Source organism: Marmota flaviventris, chromosome 13 (assembly GCF_047511675.1).
Source record: "Marmota flaviventris isolate mMarFla1 chromosome 13, mMarFla1.hap1, whole genome shotgun sequence".
Classification (NCBI taxonomy): Eukaryota; Metazoa; Chordata; class Mammalia; order Rodentia; family Sciuridae; genus Marmota; species Marmota flaviventris.
Window position 1 is genome coordinate 41,465,718 of NC_092510.1, and position 22,806 is coordinate 41,488,523.

The 22,806-nt window shown below is 32.4% G+C and overlaps 1 protein-coding gene across 6 annotated transcripts in view; it reads left to right on the forward strand.

Annotated features, from left to right (window-relative positions):
• The window catches only part of Ric1 (RIC1 homolog, RAB6A GEF complex partner 1), a 135,509-nt gene that overhangs the window by 47,961 nt on the left and 64,742 nt on the right, over positions 1 to 22,806 (forward strand). For 5 of the 6 annotated variants that reach the window (XM_071600619.1, XM_027943060.2, XM_071600618.1 and 2 more), the window contains 3 exons: positions 18,787 to 18,894; positions 21,787 to 21,929; positions 22,148 to 22,284. In XM_071600619.1, the coding sequence (XP_071456720.1) occupies positions 18,800 to 18,894; positions 21,787 to 21,929; positions 22,148 to 22,284 (375 nt within the window). In that variant the 5' untranslated portion in view covers positions 18,787 to 18,799. The remainder of the gene's footprint in view (positions 1 to 18,786; positions 18,895 to 21,786; positions 21,930 to 22,147; positions 22,285 to 22,806) is intronic. The other variant, XM_071600616.1, reaches the window with a different exon arrangement.

Genomic DNA, 22,806 nt, shown 5'->3' on the forward strand with positions numbered 1-22,806 from the left:
ATAAAAAATATTGAGATCGCTAGTGTACATTATCAAGTTCATGAACTGAACACAGAATAATGTATGTTAGTATACTCCCATAGAACTTTCTTTTTTTTTTTTTTTAATATGTATTTTTTTAGTCGTAGGTGGACATAATACCTTTATTTTATTTTTATGTGGTTCTGAGGATCGAACCCAGTGCCTCACGTGTGCTGGGTGAGCGCTCTACCACTGAGCCACAGTCCCAACCCAGAACTTTCTAACTTTTTAACTGGTAATCCCTGAATCTCATTTAAAAAAAAAAAAATCAAACAGTTATATAAAGAGAAAATATGGACAAATTGCCTGCTTTTTCAGATTGTAATCTTGTTTCACTGTCCAATTGTCTTAAATCTCTTGGGTAAATAATTAGGAGTAGAATTACTGGAACATATCATATGCCTAGTGATTGTAGATTGTATGCTAGACATTATTATTAATAGTGTGATTTTTGTGTTTTTCCTTTAGAGAGTGTTGAAACTTGTTTTGGATGGCAGTTGATTGGCGTTCTTGATTCTTTTGAGGTGTGTGTGTGCTTTTTAAGGGTGGATTTAAAATTCACTTGGGCTAATTTATCCCCCTGAGGTCTTTAATAAGGTCTCTCCACTTGAGCCAGTTGGAATTGAAATTCTTTCAGCCTTATATGAGCTGGACAGCCAAAAACCTTAGCAGTTGCCAAGCCTTGTGGGGTGTCACAATATGTTTTCATAATTTAGTATTCGGTAAGACTCGGGGGAATGTGGATTTCTAGAGCCCTTTATATAATACCTTCCTGGTATTCTGCTCCATAAATTGCTTCTTCTGCTTCCCTGAATTTTAATCTTGCTCTCCTCAACTTTTATTACCATCCTATGTTGGATTCTCTCACCCTAGATGATAGTCTGAAAGTGACTTCTGCTAGAAAACCTTATTTGCTTACCTTTGCTCATGATAACAATTTTGTGCTACCTGTTATTTACTTTCTAAATATAGTTGTTTCATATATTTTGTCCAGGTTTGTTTCTAGGGGGGCTAGAAACTAATTATTCTATTAGTGAAATAATGAAATGAGTACTTACATGCTCATCAGTCAGCTTCAACAGTTTTTGGTCTTTTTCCATTAGAGTATATTTATGAACATCCAAGAAATCATTATTTTATTTCACCCAGAATGCTGTCATTATTATGGGCATATCAGTAAAAATATTGCAGTGGTGTGGCTCAGTGATAGAGCACATGCTTAATATGTGTGAAACTCTGAATTCAACCTCTAGGAACCCCTTGCTTCTCCAGTTGCATTGTCTGCAACTATGAATGTAAGATATGGGAAAAGAGATAATTCTGAGCCTTTCTAGAACTATGGTTGGAGAAGCAAAGCCTCTTAGTCCCAGAGTTCACCGAGGATTGCCAGAACCCCCTATATCAAGCACATTCTAGAATGAAAACCTACAATGGGATTCATCCTCATTGCTATATTTAAACTTATGCCTACTATCATTTGTAGACATTAGCTACATACTCAGGCTTAAGAGAGATGAAATAACTAATGAAAATAAATATTTAAAGTTAATGGCAATGTAAAGTGACAAATGACAAGTGAATGAATATTATGAAAAGTTATAATAGTAGTTCAGGGGAAAGTGCTCACTTATTAGGGGAAGCTTTCTTTAAACTTTATTTAAACTATATGCCTAAAGGAAAAGATAGGCCATAGATAAGTTACGTTAAACAATGAATAATTAACTATATTCTTGAAGTTCCTGTATCCCTGCACCCAAAATCCATCAGTTTATTTGCCACATTATTTTCTTTATCTTGTACTTAGAGTATTTGAGATCTTTTACAAAAAAGAACTTGTTGAATTGTATAGTAACAATTTTCTGTATCATCTAGTGTAATTCCCAAAGCATATTTAACATTTGAGAGAACTGTGGGTTGGTTTGCAGGTTTTTTTTTTTTTTTTTTTTAAATCAGTTTAATGGGAACTTATTCCCTTTTCCAAGGATATGATAGTAAATTTGAATAGTAATTGATATCCCATTAAAGCATTTCAGTTTTTATTGCCCTTTATTGACATGAATGTCTTGTGTCATTCATTAGAATAGAAAGGTGGAAAATGCTACTTTTAATTTATATAAAATATATTAGTAAAATAAATCTCTCAAACAAGTGTTCTTGATCAAAAGCAAGTCTCAGATTGAGTCATGTATTAAATGTAAGCAATCACAAACTTGACTCTTCCTGACAACTTTATTAAGAGTATTTGTTTACAAATACTTGAAAATGTAAAGTGTTGACAAAGATAGCTTCTTTAATAGGGATAAACTCTTATTACCAACAGCTGTGTACTTATATTACAATAACTTGCTTATTTGCATTAATAGTTGTTCATTTAAATAAAGTTAATATTATAACATTAAAGCTTATTTACTGTAAAATATAAAAGTGGAATTTTATGAAATATTCTATGGAGAGACTTCTATGCCAAGTGGTAAGGGCAACCTAGTCTCTATGTTTTACTTCATAAACTGAATTTTAACAAATCTTGAATAAATCATGTTTTTTGAATTAAGATTGTTGGACTTTTGCAGAAATCTGACACTCAACAATTTCTGATATTCGCCCACTTTAATTAACTGAAACTAAATTAACATTATTATATTTCATGTATCAAAATTAATGGCAGTTTTCCATGATTAAACTTTAAAGTATATTCAAAAATTTCTTTGTTTATTTTTATGAATAACCTAATTGTCTGCAGAGGCTTTATGAACTTCCACAATTTAAAATGTTAAGGAAACAGTCACATAGTTGATCTGACGTTACATTGAGAGAAAAAAAAATAAAAAATACTTAAATGGTAACTTCTCATCATTTCCTTTATTCATTGGCTATTTTATTTGAAGAACTATTTATCAAAAACTCAAGGAAGGGCTGGGGATGTGGCTCAAGCGGCAGCGCGCTCGCCTGGCATGCGTGCAGCCCCGGTTCGATCCTCAGCACCACATACAAAAATGTTGTGTCCGCCGAAAACTAAAAAAAATAAATATTAAAATTCCCTCTCTCTCTCTAAAACAAAAAACAAAAACAAACAAATAAAAAAAAAAAAACAAAACTCGAGGAAGAGGCTAAGGCTTACTCCAGTTAAAATTTAGAATGGATATTCTTTTGTATGCAATGAACAATCCTTTCAACTTTTTTTTTTTTCCTATTATTAGTTTCTTGATCCTCAGGTTACCAGCTCTCCTGGATTGCCACCCCCACGACCCATTTGCAAGAAGTTCATTTGGTTTCCTTTGGAATTTCTGTCTCTTGTATCACAAGTTCCACCATAATTTGCAGGGGGAAAGCACCTGATTGAACTATCCAGTACTGAAATGGGAATGATTGAGCTCTTCAGCTAGTTACACAGATTTTTAGTTTTGTTGGCCCTATTCAATCTTCAGTGGATAGAACTTTAGGACATTGTTGAGTCATTATATTGAAATTAAGCCCTTTTTCCTATCCCTTAATTCATTCAGCTGTTTTTCTCTTTTTGTTAATATGTGATTGTGTTTCAAGGTCAAGAATCTGCACATTAATTCAGAATTTTGATTTAAAAAATAGACAATTTATTAAAGTTTCAATATAAACATAGCTCTTAAACTTTCAAGTTCTATGTAAAATTATTATATTTATAAATCTATCAAATTTTAATAATTACTTTTAGAGAGAACTTTTACAACTTAAATTCTCTCAAGTATATTAAGCTATGCTGTACAAATTTTATTTATTGTATTTCTTTATAGTCCTTCATTGTCTGACTAGCAAGCTTTTTAACTTTTCATTTGTAGTTTTTTTTTTGGCTAAAGCATGGAATGCATTAGGTAAAAAGTTTCATTCTGCAAAATTGCATGTTAAAACCAGTTTGTGGGAAAATAACTGGAGATTACTGAAAACATTTTAAAACTGAATTAGAATATTCACAATAACAATCCTAATAAACATTTAAAGATAGTGTTTTAAATATAGGACTTAAAAGAGCAAAGAACACTTTATGAGTAAAGGAATTTAAGGAAAGAATTGAGCTATTAAATTATAGTGATAATGGCAAAATGTACAAATATAAGCATTTGAGCTAAGAGGAAGAGAGTACTAAGTTCACTTGCATCTTTTGTTTCTCGGTGTATTTTGCTTTTAGTTGATGGTGGTGCAAAGCATTAGCAAGATAGGAGAAACTCTCTTAAGGAAGTCTGTGAAATTGGTAGTGAAACTTTGCAGATTTAGATGAGAGGATTCATCTAATATATTTAGATGTCTTATAGGATTTTTCTTTTCCATGTAGTTTTAACAAGACACTTAGAAATTTCATTTTTTTATTTAAATAGATAGAAATTGATTTCCTGCTACTGTTTTTCTGTTCATCATATTCTTTTTCCCCAGTTTAGCTTTTCAATTCAGATTCAACTCAGAATTGTAGAGTCAAGTGTTGTGTTTCATTTTTTTTTCCCTCTAAATTTGTCTACTGTAAGACTTGTTGACTGGGTTCTGTTTCATTAATACAAATTAGCAAAAATTTTGTTATAACACATTCAAAAAGTCACTAGCTGGCTATTCCTTTGGGACTTGTAGGAATATTTTGAATTGTTTTATTCTATTCATCAAAGGATGTGTACATAGCACTCGTAATGTATTTGTCTCTTTTTAATGGGCAGATATATTTAATCCTCTCATAATAGTTTAGTTTAAATACAAAGTGTAACTTAGAACTAAATTTTCTTTTGAAAGTTTAGGTTTTTGTTTTGATATCCATCTTCCTTTCCTTTAAATTTTAGCTCTGCAGAATTTACACCATAATGTTGATTGTGGATGTGGTAGTTATCAGATATCAAATTTTTTTTGGTTTCACCAGACAATTTATAATTTTTAGTGATAAAAGCTAAGGTAACTAAGAATATCAAAGCTTTTTAGTTTTTAAAGTGCATGATTGGAATAAAAAATAAAATGAATAATTATTAATATTTAATAAACCAAAATGTCACAAAACATTCTCATTCCGCTTATAGAAGGGTCATACACTCAGCATTCATCAGTAATCTGGAATAGCTAAGACCCAAGAAATGAGGCCTCAAAGAGGACACTAAGCAGCAGAATAAATATATTTATCCCATAAATGAGGTGCTCCTCATCATTTGCACTGCAGATAGCATGGATTATATTTTTCCAGTGTGCAATTCATAGTTTGTTAAGGAAAAAAAAATTCAGATAATATCAAGTATACTATAAATATGATGAGAACAACAAATGAGGTGTAACTTAGTGGTAGAATACTTGCCTAGTATGTGGTAGGCCCTGGGTTTGATTCCCAGCACTGTCCCCTCCCCGCAAAAAGGGTCATCCGTTTCACTTTAGCTATTTGTTCCCTTGATTACATAGTTTGACCTTATCCCCCTCAACAACATTAGCTCTAATTATATATATTTTAAACATTTCATTTGCTCTAAAATTCCCACTCTAATAATTCCTCTGTCTCGTGGAGACAGCCAGTCTGTTTTCACTATCTTCATACCCTTCATGTTTGTGTGCTTCACTCCTTGATTAAGTGACTTTTATGCTGGGAATTGTGTAGCATACAGAGATGATTTTGTATATTGATTGTATCAGAAGGGTTTTAAGATACTTTGCAAGGACACAGCCATGACTTTGTAGCAAGAAGAAAAAACAAGGATGACAGTTTCAACCAGTGGAGCTGGAAACTGGTTATCCACATGTAGAAGAATGAGACTAGATCCTTCTCTCTCATCCTGCACAAAAATCAACTCAAATTGGATTAAAGACCTAGGAATTAGAACTGAAACTATGCAACTCCTAGAAGAAAATGTAGATTCAACATTCTAACATAAGAGGCACAGTCAACAACTTCCTCAATAGGATTTCTAAATCTCAGTAAATGATAACAAGAATTATTGAATAGAATAACATAAAGTTTAAAACCACCTGCACAGAAAAGGAAACATTTAAGAATGTGTAGAGAGAATCTACAGAATGAAGGAAAATATTTGTTAGCTATTCTTCTGACAAGATTAATATCCAGAATATATAAAGAATTCAAAAAACAACATACAAAAACTGAATATTCTAATTAACAAGTGAGCAGTTTAAACAGACACTTCTCAAAAGAAGAAATAGCAAATGTCCAACAAATATGAAAAAATTTTTCAACATCTTTAGTAGTCAGGGAAATGCAAATTAAAACTATACTAAGATTTCATCTCACTCCAATTAGAATGGCAGCCATCAAAATACAAGAATAATAAATGCTGGAGAAAAAGGAACACTTTTACACTGTTAAGATTGTGAATTAGTTCAAGCCATGTGGAAATAGTATAGAGTTTCCCCAAAAGACTAGGAATGGAACCACCACTCCTTTACCACTCCTCAGTATGTATCCTAAATAGTTATCATACTATAGTGATACATGCATACCTGTGTTTAGAACAGCATAATTCACAATAGCCAAACTATAGAACCAACCTCGGTGTCTGTCAGTGAATGAATGGATAAAGAAAATGTGGTATATGTACACAATAGAGTTTTATTCAGTCATAAAGAGAAGGAATAAAATTATATCATTTGCAGGAAAATGGATGGATCTTGAGAACATTATGTTCAGTGAAACAAGCCATACTCACAAAGTCAAAGTTTGTAAGTTTTCTCTCATATGTATAAGCAAGGTTCTCTTCAAAATTGAAGAGAGACCAATGGAATACAGAAAGTTACCAGGAGGAAGGTGGAGGGGAGGGATGGGGGGAAACTGGTAAACACTATTGACCAAATTATATCGTTGAATCATGTGCATATACAAATCTGTAGCAATGAATCCCACCACAATGTATAATTATAATGGAACAATAAAAAATATGGGAAAAAAAATACAAGGGTGACAAAATAAAATGGAGTCAAGAACATGACTTTAAGAAACATACATACCAGGATTTCAATATGGTGGGGTAGAGGAGGTTGCTTTCCTGGCTGCTCTATGGCATGAAAGCAAGAAAGAAGAGATGCAGCTTCTCAGCAAGTAAGGTACTAGAAACTTTCAAGGACACTGTAAGTCCACAAGATAAAAACTCTACTGCCTCACATCCATACTGTTAGATGGGTAAACACACAAACAGCATGAAAAAGCAAGGGAGCAAATAGCCTCAAACAAATGAAGGTACTCCAATAATAGAATCCATCAACACCACAGTGGAAGAAATATCAGAGACAGAGTTAGAAATGTATATCTGTGAGGTAAAGGATTATATAAGGAGTGAAATCAGAGAGACAATACAGGAAGTGAAATATCACTTTAATAAAGAGATTCTGAAGAAAAAAGAAATACTCAAAATGAAGAAATCAGTAAATTAAATTAAAAATTTAGTTGAAAGCATCAACACAGACTATACTTGGAAGACAAGAGTTTTAGACAATGAAGACTATAAATATTTAATCCTTGATGCCACCCACTTTCTGGGAGGAGAGTTGATTAACTGAGTCCAACAATTTGAATGCTAATCTCATCCAGATACACCCTCACAGACACATATCCATAAATAAGGTTTAATCTGAGCACTCTATGGCCAAATTGACACATAAAATTAATTTGTCAACTATGCACCCATGCACATCTCTTTAAGCCATACTGATCCCCAAATAATTACAATAACAAGGTCCTAATTGTGCACAATGTGAAACAACTATTCTGCCTATAACCAAAAACATGCTTTATCTCTTTTTCGAAAGAAAGTCCCTAATGATGTTTATTCCTCTCCTTCATTTTTCCTAAAAACTTAGTAATACTTAAATGCCATGACATGGAAATAAATCATGTCACATGATAAGAGAATAAAGAAAGAAAAAATATATATACCACAAACATGTTCATAGCAAAATAAAGAAGAAATACACATGAAAAAAATATATATATAAAATCTTGAAAATAAAGTTGACCATGGAGAAAAGATGTGAAGAGACTATGAACAGAACTTCTGAGAAATACAGATTAACCTGAAAAAAAAAAAAAAAAAAAAAAAACAAATTTAAGATTTATTAGGTAGATGAAAGCTCAGAGATACAAACCAAACAAATGCACAACTTTTTTCAATGAAATAATAAAATTTCCCAAACTTAAAGAATAAAATGGAAAATCAAATCCAGGAGTCTTATGAGATACCAAATACACAAAATTACAACAGTCTTAACCAAAGGCACATTATAATGAAAATGCCTAAATACAAATAAGGATAGAATTTTAAAGTCTGCCAGAGAAAAACAACAGGTAACATTTAGAGGCAAACCATTCTGGATCTTGGCTGATTTCTCAACTCAGACCCTCAAAACTAGGAGGTCTTGGAATAACATTTACCAAGCTCTGAAAGAAAATGGATGATGGTCAAGAATACTATACATGGCAAAATTAAACTTCAGAATTGACAAAGAAATAAAAACCTTCCTTGATAAACAAAAGGTAGAAGAATTCAAGACTAGAAAGCCTGAACTATAAAACTGTATTTCAAAAAGAATAAATTAAAAATAAAATGCAGCGAAATGGGGAACTAAACTAAAAGAACAATGAGTGAATTAACGAAGAAACTAATTCAAATTAAAAACCCACAATTAAATAAAAATAATAATAATATCAAGTGTAAATGGCCTGACCTCATTCATCAAAAGACATAGACTAGCAGATTGGATTAAAAAACAAGACCCAACAATATGCTGTCTCCAAGAGACTCCTTACTATGCTAGAACTCCATAGATTGAAGGTAACAAGATGGGGAAAAAAAACATCGCATTCACATGGACCACATAAACAAGCTAGGGATTTCTATCCTCATATCAGATAAAGTGGACTTCAAGCCAAAGTCAAAAGGGACAAAGAAGGACATTTCATACTGCTTAAGGGATTTATACATCAATAAGACATAACAGTCATAAATATGCCCCAAACAATAAAGCATCACAATAATACTGAATGACTTTAATACATGTCTCACCACTGCATAGTTCCTCCAAATAAAAACTAAATAAAGAAGTTATGGAACTAGAAAATACAATTAATACTTTAGACTTAATAGACATATGTAGAATATTTCATCTATCAAGGACTGAATACACCTTTTTTTTCAGCAGCACATGGATCCTTTTGTAAAATAGACCATATCAGGCCACAAAGCAACTCCTCGCAAATACAAAAAAATAGAGATAATTCCTTGCATTATGTCATATCAGAATGGAATAAAATTAGAAATCAATGATAAAATAAAAAATAGAATCTACTCTAACACCTGGAGACTAATATGTTATTTAATGAAGGACAGATAGCAGAAGAAATCAAGGATGAAATTTAAAAATACTTACAAGTATGTTAGAGTAGTAATACAACATACCAAAACCTCTGGGACGCTATGAAGGTGGTTCTAGGGGAAGTACATTGCATTGAGATCATTCATTAAAAGAATAGAAAGTCAACAAATAAATAACCTAACATTACATCCCAAAGCCCTAGAAAAAAACAAAAAATCAACACCAAAAGCAGTAGAAGACAGAAAATAATTAAAATCAATGAAATTGAAACAAAAGAAACAATGCAAAAAGTCAACAAATCAAAAAGTTGGTTCTTTGAAAACATAAAATTGATAACAGAAGGAAGGAGAAAACACAGATTACTAAATCATGAAAAAGGAAACATCGTGATGGTCACTACTGAAATACAGGTGAAAATCAAACTATTTTGAAAATTTATACTCTAATAAAATAGAAAGTCTTGAAGACATTGACCTTCCCGAATTGAATCAGGAGGACATAGAAAATTCAAGCAGATCAATTTCAAGCAATGGAATTGAAGATGTCATCAAAGGCCTACCAACAAGAGATTGGAGTGCTGCTTTTACAAGTCAATATTGTCATCAGGCTGCAAGAAATTGGGGAAAAGGCATAAAATAGATTCTCTTTCACAGCCATCAGAAGGAACAAACCATATCCTGTAAAAATATAACAGAGTAAAGATAACAACTACTTAAAAAAAAACAAAAAAAAAAAAACCGGCCTATCTTCAAAGGAAAGCCCAGGACCAGATGGATTCTCAGCTGAGTTCTACCAGACCTTCAAAGAAGAACTCACAGCAATCCTCCTCAAATTATTATATGAAATAGAAAAGGCAGGAATCCTTTCAAACTCATTCTGTGAAGCTAGTATCTCCAAAACCAGACAAAGACATCAAGAAAATTTTCAGACCAATACCCTTGATGAACATAGGTACAAAATTTCTTAATAAAAATTCTGGCAAATCGCATATAAAAACATATGTAAAAGATAGTGCACCATGATTGAGTGCAGTTCATCTCAGAGATGCAAGGTTGGTTCACCAGACAAAAATCTACAAACAGTTCCTCACATCAATAGACAAGAATCACATGATTATCTCAATAGATGCAGAAAAGGCATTGGACAAAATACAGCATCCATTCATGTTCAAAACACCAGAAAAACTAGGGATAATAGGAACATACCTCAACATTTTAAAAACTATATATGCTAAACCTAAGGCCAGCATCATTCTGAATGGAGAAAAATAGTAAGCATTCCCTCTAAAAACTGGAACAAGACAGAGATGCCCTCATTCATGACTTGTATTGAACATAGTCCTGGAAACTAGCCAGAGAAATTAGGAGAAAGAAATTAAAGGGATATGAACAGGAAAAGAAGAACTCAAACTATCCCTGTTTGCTAATGACATGATTCTATATTTAGAAGTCAAAATACAAACAAAACTCCACCAGAAAACTTCTAGAACTCATAAATGAGTTCAGCAAAGTAGCAGGATATAAAATTAACACCCATAAATCAATTGTGTTCCTATATTTCAGTGATGAATCAACTGAAAGAGAAATTAGGGGAAACTGTCCCATTCGCAATAGCCTCAAAAAATATGTATATAAAATAAAATACTTAGGAGTCAAGCTAACAAAAGTGGTAAAAGACCTCTACAATGAGAATTACAGAATACTAAAGAAAGAAATTGAAGAAGACCTAAAAAGATGGAAAGATCGCCCACGTTCTTGAATAGGCAGAGTTAATTTTGTCAAAATGGACATATTACCAAAAGTGTTATACAGATTTAATGCAATTCCTATTAAGGTTCCATCCAATGACATTCTTCACAGAAATAAAAAAGGCAGCCATGAAATTCATTTGGAAAAATAAGAGACCCAGAATATCCAAAGCAATCCTCAGCAAGAAAAGTGAAGCAGGAGGCATCACAATACCAGACCTTAAATTATACTACAGAGCTATAGTACAAAAACAGCATGGTATTGGCACCAAAAAAGTCTTGGAGAATAATGGTATGGAATAAAAAACACAGAGACAAACCCACATAAATACAGTTATACTTGACAAAGGCTCCACAAACATACATTGGAGAAAAGAGAGTCTCTTCAACAAATGGGAAAACTGGAAATTCATATGTAATAAAATGAAATTAGGCCCCTACCTCTCACCCTGCACACTTTTACTCTTGTTACAGACAGCATCAAATGTAATTAGATATGATTCCTCCTCTGGAGGAACATGCAGCAGGTGAGTCAGAAATTTATACCAATAGTTACAGTACTGGCATAATTTAACAGATGTAATAATAAGATTAAACAAAATGCTGTAGAATACAGGGAAATATGGTTTGGGTGGAGGTCAAGTTTTCATAGTGAGGTGGCAGAATTGTATGGGTTTCTTTTCTCCTTTGTAATGAAATATACATGACATAAAGTTTATCCTTTTTAAAGCATGTGGTTCACTGACATCAAGTACATTTGCAGTGTTTTATGCAATCATTATCTAGTTCAAGAACTTCTACATTACTCTAAACAGAAACCATGGACCTATTGAGGAATTACTCCCTGTTTCTACTTTGAGTCTTTGTGAGCATGAATCTATTTTCTGTCTTTATGAATTTACCTATTCTGGTTATAACAAGTAAATAGAATCACATACTATATAGCCTTTTGTTTCTTGTTTCTTTAATTTAGCATAATGTTTTCAGGGTACATTCATGTTTTTGCATGTATCAATAATTCATTCCCTCATGGCAGTAATCTTTTGTGTGGATATACCACCTTGTATTTATCCATTATGTTTATCTATTTTTCTGTTGGTGGACATTGAGGATGTTTCCATCTTTTGGCTATTATGAATAGTGCTGCTATGAATGTTACTGTACAGTTTTTATTTGAACATTTTGTTTTGACCCTTGGGCATATACCTGAGTAGAATTGCTAGACCATATGGCAAGTTTAAAGTCAACATTTTTATTGTTTTTTTTTTAGTTATATGTGACAGTAGAATCCATTTTGACATAATAATAAAAGCATGGAATATATCATGTTCTAGTTCAGACCTCTCTCTCCCCTTCCCATTTTGAGGAACCAACAGACTGTTTTCCCACAAGCATTGTAAGAGGGTTCCAGTTTCTCTAAACCATTACTACTACTTGCCATTTTCCGTTTCTTTTTATGGCCATCCCAATGGATGTGAAGTAGTATCTCAGTAGGATTTTGATTTATATTTACCCAGTGACGTTGATTATATTTTCCTTTGCTTATTGGCCATTTGATATGTTCCCTAGACTTCTAGGGAAGTCATCTCTTCATGTTTAATTGGAATGTTTATCTTTTTCCTTTCTTCTCTTTCTTGATAGTATATTTTGTACACACATTTAATTTTGATGAAGTCCAATTATATCTATTTTCTTTTTGTTTCTTATGCTTTTGGTGTTACAAACAATTGCCAAATCCAAGACCATGTTTATTTACCCATATAAGAAAGAAAGAACACTGTAAATGGCATCCTACAATGTTCAGTTTTATTTCATTAATTACAGAGTATTTCCTAATTTCCCTTTTAGTTTCTTCTTCAATCCATTGGTTACTATCTTCATGGAATATCTTTTTCTATCCTTTGACTATTTATGTCTTTGGATCTAAAGTGAGTTCTTTTAGACAACTTATATTTGTAATCATTTTTTAAAAAAAACGTGTTCTGACAGTCTTTGTCTTTTAATTGGAACCTTTAATCCATTTAAATATAAAGTTATTACTGATAGGGAAAGATGTCAGCCACTCTTCTATTTGTTTTCCTTATTATCTATTGTTTTTGTTCTGGGTTCCTCCATGGCTGCTTTCTTTTTGATTTTTTGCAGTACTACATGTTTTGTCCTTTCTCGTATCCTTTACAGTGTTTGTTTTTATTACCTTGGGTATTACAATTAACATCTTACATCTACCCAAGCCTAGTTTGAGTTAATATCAATTTATCTTTAATAGTATAGCAAAACTACGTTCCTGGTATACCTCCATGCCTCCTCTTTTTGATTGTTATTGTCAAATTTCATCTTTTGCATTGTATGATTATTAACAGATTTATAATTTTTGTTTTATGCATTTGTTAAATCACATAGGGAAAAAGGGTCATAGAGGACCAAATATATAATACTACCAGCTTTTATAGTGGTCTTTGTAGTTAACATTTTTCAGTAGTCTTATATTTTCACATGGCTTTGAGTTATTGTCTCTTGTCCTTTCACTTTAGTCTGAAGGACTTTCTTCAGCATTTCCTGTTGTTCAAGTCTACTTTTGTCAAATTCCCTCAACTTTTTTATCTGGAAATAAACTTTTTTATCTGGAATCTCTTAGTTTCGTCTTTATTTTTGAAGAATACAATTCTTTGTCATTTTTTTCTTTCTTTGCTTCTGGTCTCCCAAGTACTTGATGAAAAATTGGCTGGTAGTCTAAAGGAGAATCCCTTCTATGTGAAGAGTTACCTCTGTTGCTGCTGTTGTTGATAGACCTTTATTTTATTTATTTTTATGCAGTGCCTCACATATGCCAGGCAAGTGCACTGCCGCTGACCCACAGCCCCAGCCCGTTTTTATCTTTTGACAGTCAAATATAATGTGTCTCACTGCGGATCTTTTCAAATTTATTGTATATCTAATTTTTCTATATCTCAGACTACATAGTTTATAAAACCACTCATGTAGGGCTGGGGATGTGGCTCAAGCGATAGCGCGCTCGCCTAGCATGCGTGCGGCCCGGGTTCGATCCTCAGCACAAACAAAGATGTTATGTCCTCCGAAAACTAAGAAATAAATATTAAAAAATTCTCTTTCTCTCTCTCTCTCTCTTTCTTTCTTTAAAAAAAAAAAAAAAAAAAACCACTCATGTACAATAGTTACAAACTATTAACTTGGTGTTTTGTTTTGTTTGCAGCACTGGGGATTGAACCCAGGGCCTCACGCATACTAAGCAATAGGCAAACACTCTACCAATAAGCTATATTCCCAGCCCTTTTAATTTTATTTTGAGACAGTCTCACTAAGTTGCTCAGACTGACAATTTGTAATCCTCCTCCAGCCTCCTCAGTGACTGGGATTACAGAGCAGTTTGTTTTCCAGTGCAATTTGTTGAGTTTTACTGGACAAAAGTCTAACAACAACAATGTTCAGTTATTTGATTTAGTATGCTGTGTCATTCAGCCTAAACTAAATCCCTATCACAGAGTTTAAAAACAACATGGTGTACAGAATAGCAGATCTTAAATCTTCTACCCATAAGGAATACAAATCCTTTATTCTTATATTTTGACCATAGTAAGTTATGGGGCCATCCCTAATTTTAAGTAGGCAAGTAACCACCATATTTGTTTGTGCCCAAATGTAGAAACATAACTGTCTTCTAATTAGTCTACAATCTCCACTCCCTCTCCTATTTCATCCCCATCTATTCTTCAGCATTTATCTCATTATTTATTTGTGTAAACAAAGGTTATCACGTTTCTTTCCTTAACTATAATTTTCATTTGCTTAGAACCTAGTACTGAACCCAAAAGCTCAATTGTCAGCTCTGTAACTATAAAGTTCTCAGTGTTTTTAAGTTTTAGTTTTTTCTCTTGTTAGAAAAAAAAATTCAAAAATTAGAATAATAAAGCTTATCTCAAAAGATTATAAATGGTTGAGATAATGTGTCTAGAACATTTTGTACACTGTTTCATGCATAGTAAATGCTTGAGTTATTACTATTTTCCTAGCCTTTAGTGCCTTTCATAATCTGGCTTCAACTTATCCTTTCATCTTCAGTTTTGTCTTCATCTTCTTTGGCTCTCTTATAACCATTTGATGGCTATACTTTATCAAATTATTGATAAACTATAAGTAATAGTATTTTTATTGTGTGTGTTTTTGTTTATAATTTTTTTTTTTTTTTTGGTACCAGGGATTGAACCCCAGAGGCATTTAACCACTGAACCATATTCTCAGCCCTTTTATTATTTTTATTTTGAGACAAGAGTCTCAACGTTCCTTAGGGCCTTCCTTGCTAAGTTGCTGAAGCTGGCTTTGAACTTATGATTCTCCTGCTTCAGCTTCCCAAGCTGCTGGTATTATAGGCTCACACCACTGCACCCAGATGCTAATGTTGTTGTTATTATTTAGTTGTAGTTGAACACAATACCTTTATTTTATTCATTTTTATATGGTGCTGAGAATCGAACCCAGTGCCTCATAAGTGCCAGGTGTGCCCTCTATCACTGAGCCACAACCCCAATTCCTGTTAATGTTGTTTTTGATTTTGCTGTATTTGTTTAGAAGAGAGAATGGAATTTTTTCTGTGAAATTTCCCACTGATTTTATAAGAGAAATCAGGATTTATTTAAAATTTTTTCAGAATTCTTATAATACTTCACTATAATAGAGGAAAGTATTTATATAAAGAAAAATAGGCTTTCCTATTTTAAGATAGGTAGTGAGGTAATTTCCTCTTGAAAATCAACAGAACAAAAATTTGAAATATTTTTATCTTTAACAACATTTAGAGGTCATTAAAGGTAGTCATTGACCTAAAAATTGGAAGAAAAAGAGTAAATGACTTAGGAAGAGTTAATTAAACCTGAGGGCTTAAACCTGTAGGATACAAAAATCACTTTGATTCATTCATATACTCAAAAAAGCTCAGGAGTTAGATGGACTAGTAAGTACCACAGACATATTGCTTTTAAAATCCAGATATGGATAAGGACCCTTTGTTTTCATCTCGTGGTGACAGGAAGTACATTGTCTGGTTGAACCAGAGGAATTCCAAACAGAGTGGGGTAAGTGTGAGGCACTGAACTAAAGATCAGGATTAAGTGAAACTTGTCATACTGAATAGTAGTTCATTAAGCCTCCCTTCCCTGCTTGGCTCCAGATGTCTTTCATGCCTAAATATCTTAGGCACAATTGAGAGCTCTTTCCTATACAAATTGAACTACTCCAGAAAAGCTACTTAACAGCTAACTAGTATTTGAAGACATCAGCAAAAAAGCCAGCTGGACATTACCCTGAAGCCCATAGTTGGCAAGCCCGGCCTATGCATATATACACAGCATTATTGTTAGCTTTTTAATGTTGACCCTTTAAATAGGAGCAACCAACCAAAAATTGTTAGCTATCTTAGGAAATTTTCTAATATAGAAGAAGGATACATAACAGAAAGCTGGGGGTTGGGGCATTTTAAAGGAGCACACAATGCAGGAAACAAAAATACTTAAAGGAAATGAAAATCAATTACCTCAGACAGTATTGCTTCATGAAACAAAACATGATGCCCTAAGAGGAAAAAGGAGAGAGCAACTAAGAAAGTTTGTGGGATGAAAAGAAAAGCATGACACAGTTGAAAGGCTATCTCTGGACATAGAATATAGAACAAAATAGAGAAAGAGGTTAATAAGAGGCTCAGTATCTAATTGAACAAGAGTTCCAGAAAGAGATAACAGGAAACAAAGAACCCTATTAATATATTAAGGAAACAAAATATGTAAATTTTGTAGACCTAAAGACATCATTGGTTTGAACAGGTCAAGTGCCCAGCACAGTGATATAAATTCACATACTTGTGTAAAGTACATCATTCTGAAAATTCAGAACGGATAATAAAACGATTGTAATAACTTTGAGATAGGAAGAGGGGAAAAAAGGGTGAAGTCTATGAATATGAATATCATTGAGGGCTAGGGTGGATCCCTAACACTATAAAAAGAAGGGTGTGTGTGAGATTGAATCCCATATCCACTCATGAGAATATAAGACACTGCAACAAAACCTTTTAAATGAGGAGGGAAATATATTGTTACAAAATTTGTAAAAATATACACCAGAAAGAAAAATATAATGAAAACCCATATATTCATCTCCCAGAGTCATTAGCCTTACCCTTTCCTCTATGCATACTTATAAAGTTTTAAAGCAAATTCCAGATACTTTATCATTCAATACTTACTACTTAATTTTATCTGTAACAGATATTTTAAAGAAACAAAATCACACTGTTACTAATCTAAAAATATAGGAATTTATTAATATCAAATATTTAGTTTTTGTTTTGTTTTCTCCATTTTAACTCAAAGCTGTCTTTAGGAGTTGGCTTGTTCTAATAAGAATCTCCTGCATTTAGTAGATATATCTTAAATTTCCACTGAAAAGACTACCACTATGTGTATATATATATATTTTTTTTTCTTTTTCACAAGCCTTCTAGCAATATTTGAATTTTAAATACTGTCTCTGTACTACTTTGAAAAATACAAATTAACTCCATAACCAGTTATACTTAGAGAATGTCTCAGGAGATTTACCAGAGTATATGATTAGCAGTTTAAATGTTACCCATGTATATTTTACAGACTTTCATGTTGATCAAATATTAGTTGAACATGAACTCGTGTAGCTAACTTAATTGGCTCAGCCATTCAGATATAGAAACAAATATTCCATGTTGTTGCAGTAGCAGGACAAGATGGCAAAAAGCCACCACCAAACCTGTGAAAAATAGTCCAGAAATAAAAAGTAAGCAAGCAAAGTTTCTGAGCAACAAAATTTTCACAAAGCCAGGAACCTTAAAAGCCATTGGGTCTGTTCAACTTTTGCATGTAATTTTAAATAGTACCAGGATTGTAGGTGAGTGGAAAGGAAGAGAGGTGATGTCAGCAGGCTAATTATTGCCAAAATTGATAGCCAACAGTAGGAAAAGGGACAGATTATATTAAATCCCAACTCAGGCATTGAGGAAGAAAAGTAGTGTAGTGAATAATAGCCTGCTCTTATGCCACATGGAAATAAAGAATCCAAATCAACTCATGTAGTCCTTTTGAGGGGGGTTATGTGGCAGCTCAATTATGTTGGCGTTGACCTAGCCACTATAGTGCAGCCGTTTAACACCCATGGATTTTTTTAAAGTTTAGATATTTTGCTTTTTATTATTACCAAATAATTTTTGAAACATCTAATTATATTCCTGAATCTGACTTAGTTCTAATATAACAAAAGAACAGGAATGAAAAATGAAGTGTGGAGTAAGATTAGATGAAGTAACAATGTGGACCTCTTGGAACATTTACTATATATGGAATAATACATTTCTTCCATTGTTTTCCAATCCACAGAGTTTCCTTAGTCATTTTAAACAAAATGTCTGTTGGTTCTCTTGAGACTTCACTTTTATTTTAAATGCCCCCCACACATAGAATCTCAACTTTCAGTTCTCCAATATAAGTTACATTGATCAAACTTACTTTTTTCCAATTAACAAATAGATATGTCTATTACAATAGAATTTATCTGTTTTTCATTTGAGAATCTAAAGGATAAACACCTGACTTTTAAGTTTAGTTATGTTTATTTAATTGGGTGTAAATTAGCCACAATATTTCTCTTTAACCCTGTGCTGTTTCTTTTAGAGGAAGTCCACAAATGAAGGGGACACCCCATTTTAAGGAAGAACACTGTGCTCCAGCATTAAATTTAGAGATGAGGAAAATATTGGATTTACAAGCACCCATCATGAGGTACAGTGCTTTGGTTAAATTTGGCATTTTGTAATGATAGTAGACAATGTAGTTGGTTAATAACATGATCAACAGGAAAATTGCTTGCATTTCTTATAATTCAAATGGAAATGCTTGATTAAGACATTTGAAGTTTTACAAATAGTACATTATTTTACTTGTGATAATAAAGCTCATAAATTGGGTAATTTTACTTTGGAATTTACATTTTTTGATAAGGTCTAGAATTGTTTGACTAAATAATATTATCCATGTCCCTCTAAAAGATAGTGATAAAAATCATTACGTAATCATAATTTAAGGAAAAGAGAAAGTGCCTTTGTTTTCAAAGCCTTCATATATTTCTAGGAAATTTAGAAGAAAATTAAACTTTCTGATCCAAGTAAGAATAAAGATTCTATGACAAGGCAGCCAAAATACCAAAAATCTGTTTTTACACCAAAAATCTATTTTTACATCTATTGATGAAATAAGTGGTCTTATTTATAATTTGACATTATTTCTTAAAGTGCTTCATGGTTGACATTTTAGCTGCCACTTAGTTTAACTGCATATTGTTGCCATTGTGTAAATGTAAGAAACTGTTTTTAAATAATGTGCAGCTGTGAAAACAATGAGGATATTCTTTACTGAAAAAAGCTTTCTAACTATATTAGTGAGTGACAAAAAACAATGTGAATATTATAATATATACTTTTAATATTAATATTATGATATATATAAGAGAAGATGGTAGTATTAGAATATTTATTGTTCTAGAAGAATACATAAGAAACTGGGGATGAGAACCAAGTAGCCTCAAGACAGGTTTGGGAAGATATTTTTACTGTTTACTTTGTAAAAATATTGAGCCATATGAATATAATATGAATGTATTGAACTATATAAATGTAATACCTATTTTTTGAAAGATCCTCTTGATTTACAATTTTAATGAAATGGCTTCTTTCACCATTTCTCTTATTAGAATAGAATGACACTGGAACATATTACAGAAAAATCATGTGCAAGTTGTTAGCTATTGTCCGCCTTGCTTAGTCCATCTTTTTTATATTCTCATAGAAAAGAATGCTGTTATTTTCTTAAATGTGGAAGTGTCACAAAATATTAGAATTCAGGATAATCATCACGTTCGTCAAAAGGTTACTCATCGCTTAAGACTTTATATATTTCAGCATTGAAATCCTTTTTAAGAATGTAACTTGATGTAGAACAGATTTTTTTGAGGGTCGGGATGATTACTGTTTTATTGCATTAGAAAAAACATTAGCAATGATGACTAATTTATTTCAGTACAGTTTACAAAAAAGAAAAGTGGTGCTGTAAAACAGTTATAGTATAGTTTGCTTTGACAATGATCATCATAAAATTTGGAAGCAATATCTCTTTTCAGGATAGATTATTATGTAGAAGGAATTTTGAACGTATGGGTACCATGCGAGGTGAAAACTACAAACTTGGCTTTTTACGTCCACTTGGTGGTAAAACCTGTTTGGTGTATGGAAACAGGATAGAAAAAGAACCTATAAAAAAAAAGAGGCCCAGCACAGTGGCACACACCTGTAATCCCAGAAACTCGGAAGGCTGAGACAAGAGGATCATGAGTTCAAAGTCAGCCTCAGCAAGGGTGAAGTGCTAAGCAACTCAGTGAGACCCTGTCTCTAATAATAACATTTTTGGAGTTTTTAACATGTGAATTATATAATTCATATAATGTTTAAAATAATTTTGATTAATCAGAAACACTCTTCTACTTCAAGGTACACATGGAAGCATATATGTATTATATTGCTCTCTAACCATATTAAATTATTTATAACTCAATAAGATCCTAATTTAAAAATACATACACATATTTGGGATACCAGATAGTTGTTATAATGCCCATGCAGCCAGTGATTGAAGAGGTTTTCTGAGGACGTAACTTAAGTGTATTTAAATGTATCTTGTATGTACTTAAAACCAAGGATGATATTCAGAATATTTGAGAACCCATATAGCATGAAAAGTTGTGGTTATTAGTACAGGGTCCTGGCATGTATGCCAAGAATTAATCCTTTAATATACTAGATCTTCATGAGGGAAGGAATCGTTAGTAGCACTTGGATGGCTTAGGGCAAGCCCTATATTTGCCATCATTTATGGAAATATTCATTACTTTAACAACTGACATCAGCCTTTATTTTAACAATTTTGTTTACTTTTAATTAAACAAGGTATATGATGTATCTGTCTTTTCGTATAGATTCTTTATCATCTTTAAAATCATTATCCGCTGATTTTATTGGTCATTTATTTCTATTGATGGATTTTTCTTTTGAAATTTGGGTCACATGTTCCTGTTCATATGTCTGGTCATGTTTTGTTGCGCCATTGTTAATTTTAATGTAGAGATTATATATGCTATTAATTTTCAAGTGTACATTCACTACATAAGGCTATTAGCTGCTTTTATAAGATAGTACCAATATAGAACATTTCCATCATTATTGAAAATTCTTTTGGACAATGCTTGAGTATTATTACCTCCACAGTCCATGGCTCTAGATTGTCATCCTGTTGTTAATGTCTGTTCTTTTTATGGTTTCCCCTCCTCTTTTCCTTTCATGTCATTTATCACTTGTGCTTCTCTTTACTAATTTGCTGTTTCAGCATTTCTAGTTTTTAACCCAATTCATCAAGTTTGTAACTGTGGCTACACATAGTCCATCATTTTTCCCTGAATTTCTGAATCTAGATTGAATTATACATAGGTAAAAGTCATAGTAAATTGCATATAAATGGAGATGTCATGATTCTTTTGCATTAGCCTTTTCCAGAGTAATTATATTCATAGTCATTACTTTCCTAGCATGTTTTTAAAAGTGATTTAAGTTGCTTATTTCCCTACAGTTTGCAGTCTGTACTGGAAGATCTTCTGGTTGCTACTTCTGATGGACTTCTTCATCTTATTCACTGGGAAGGAATGACAAATGGAAGGAAAGCCATTAATCTTTGCACAGTACCCTTTTCAGTAGATCTGCAATCATCTAGAGGTAATTACACTTTCTACAGAAAGTAGAACCAGTTGTTTAATATTTGACATAACCTAGTTAGGTATTTTCTTTGGATGAGCATTGATTTTAGTTTAATTGTTTAGGGTCATTAGGTTATAATTTTTGTCATTTTAACTATTCTTAGAGGGTTTGCAAGCAAACGTGTGATAGTTTTATTATACTCATAAACCTATTTTGTGCACTTTTTTATTCCTCAGTAGGTTCATTTCTGGGCTTTGCCGATGTGCACATCAGAGACATGGAATACTGTGCCACACTTGATGGATTTGCTGTTGTGTTTAATGATGGTAAAGTTGGATTTATTACACCAGTGTCAAGTAGATTTACTGCAGAGGTATGGCTTATTTACTTTGAATATTTATTTTATTTTGCATTTAATAATGTTAATCTTTGTTATTAAATCCTTCCCCATTTTCTATTTTCATATAAGATTTTAGGAGTTATTAATTTTTTAACTATATACATATGTATGTATAAACAATGTGTATAGACAAAATTATATTAGACATATTGAAGAAAATTAATGGTTTCTGTCCAGAGGCATATGCCTTTTAATTCTTGTACTAGTTATTTGGATATTTCCTCTACTGCTCTGAGCATTGTCTTTAATTTTAGTTTTTAGTTTGTGTTATTGACTTTCTCCTATGGAAAATGGCCATTCACTTCCCGCTTCCCTACTCCCAACATACTCATATTCTTTCCATATTCTCAATGAAGTTTTGTGTTTTTTTTTTTTTAAGATGTTGAAGGACTTTTATTTTATTCAATGAAGTTATTCATTTATTTTTTATATTTTTATCAGTATGTAGACCCTATTAGTTCCTGAGCCCTGTTGTATGTTTAGTTTTCATGTATG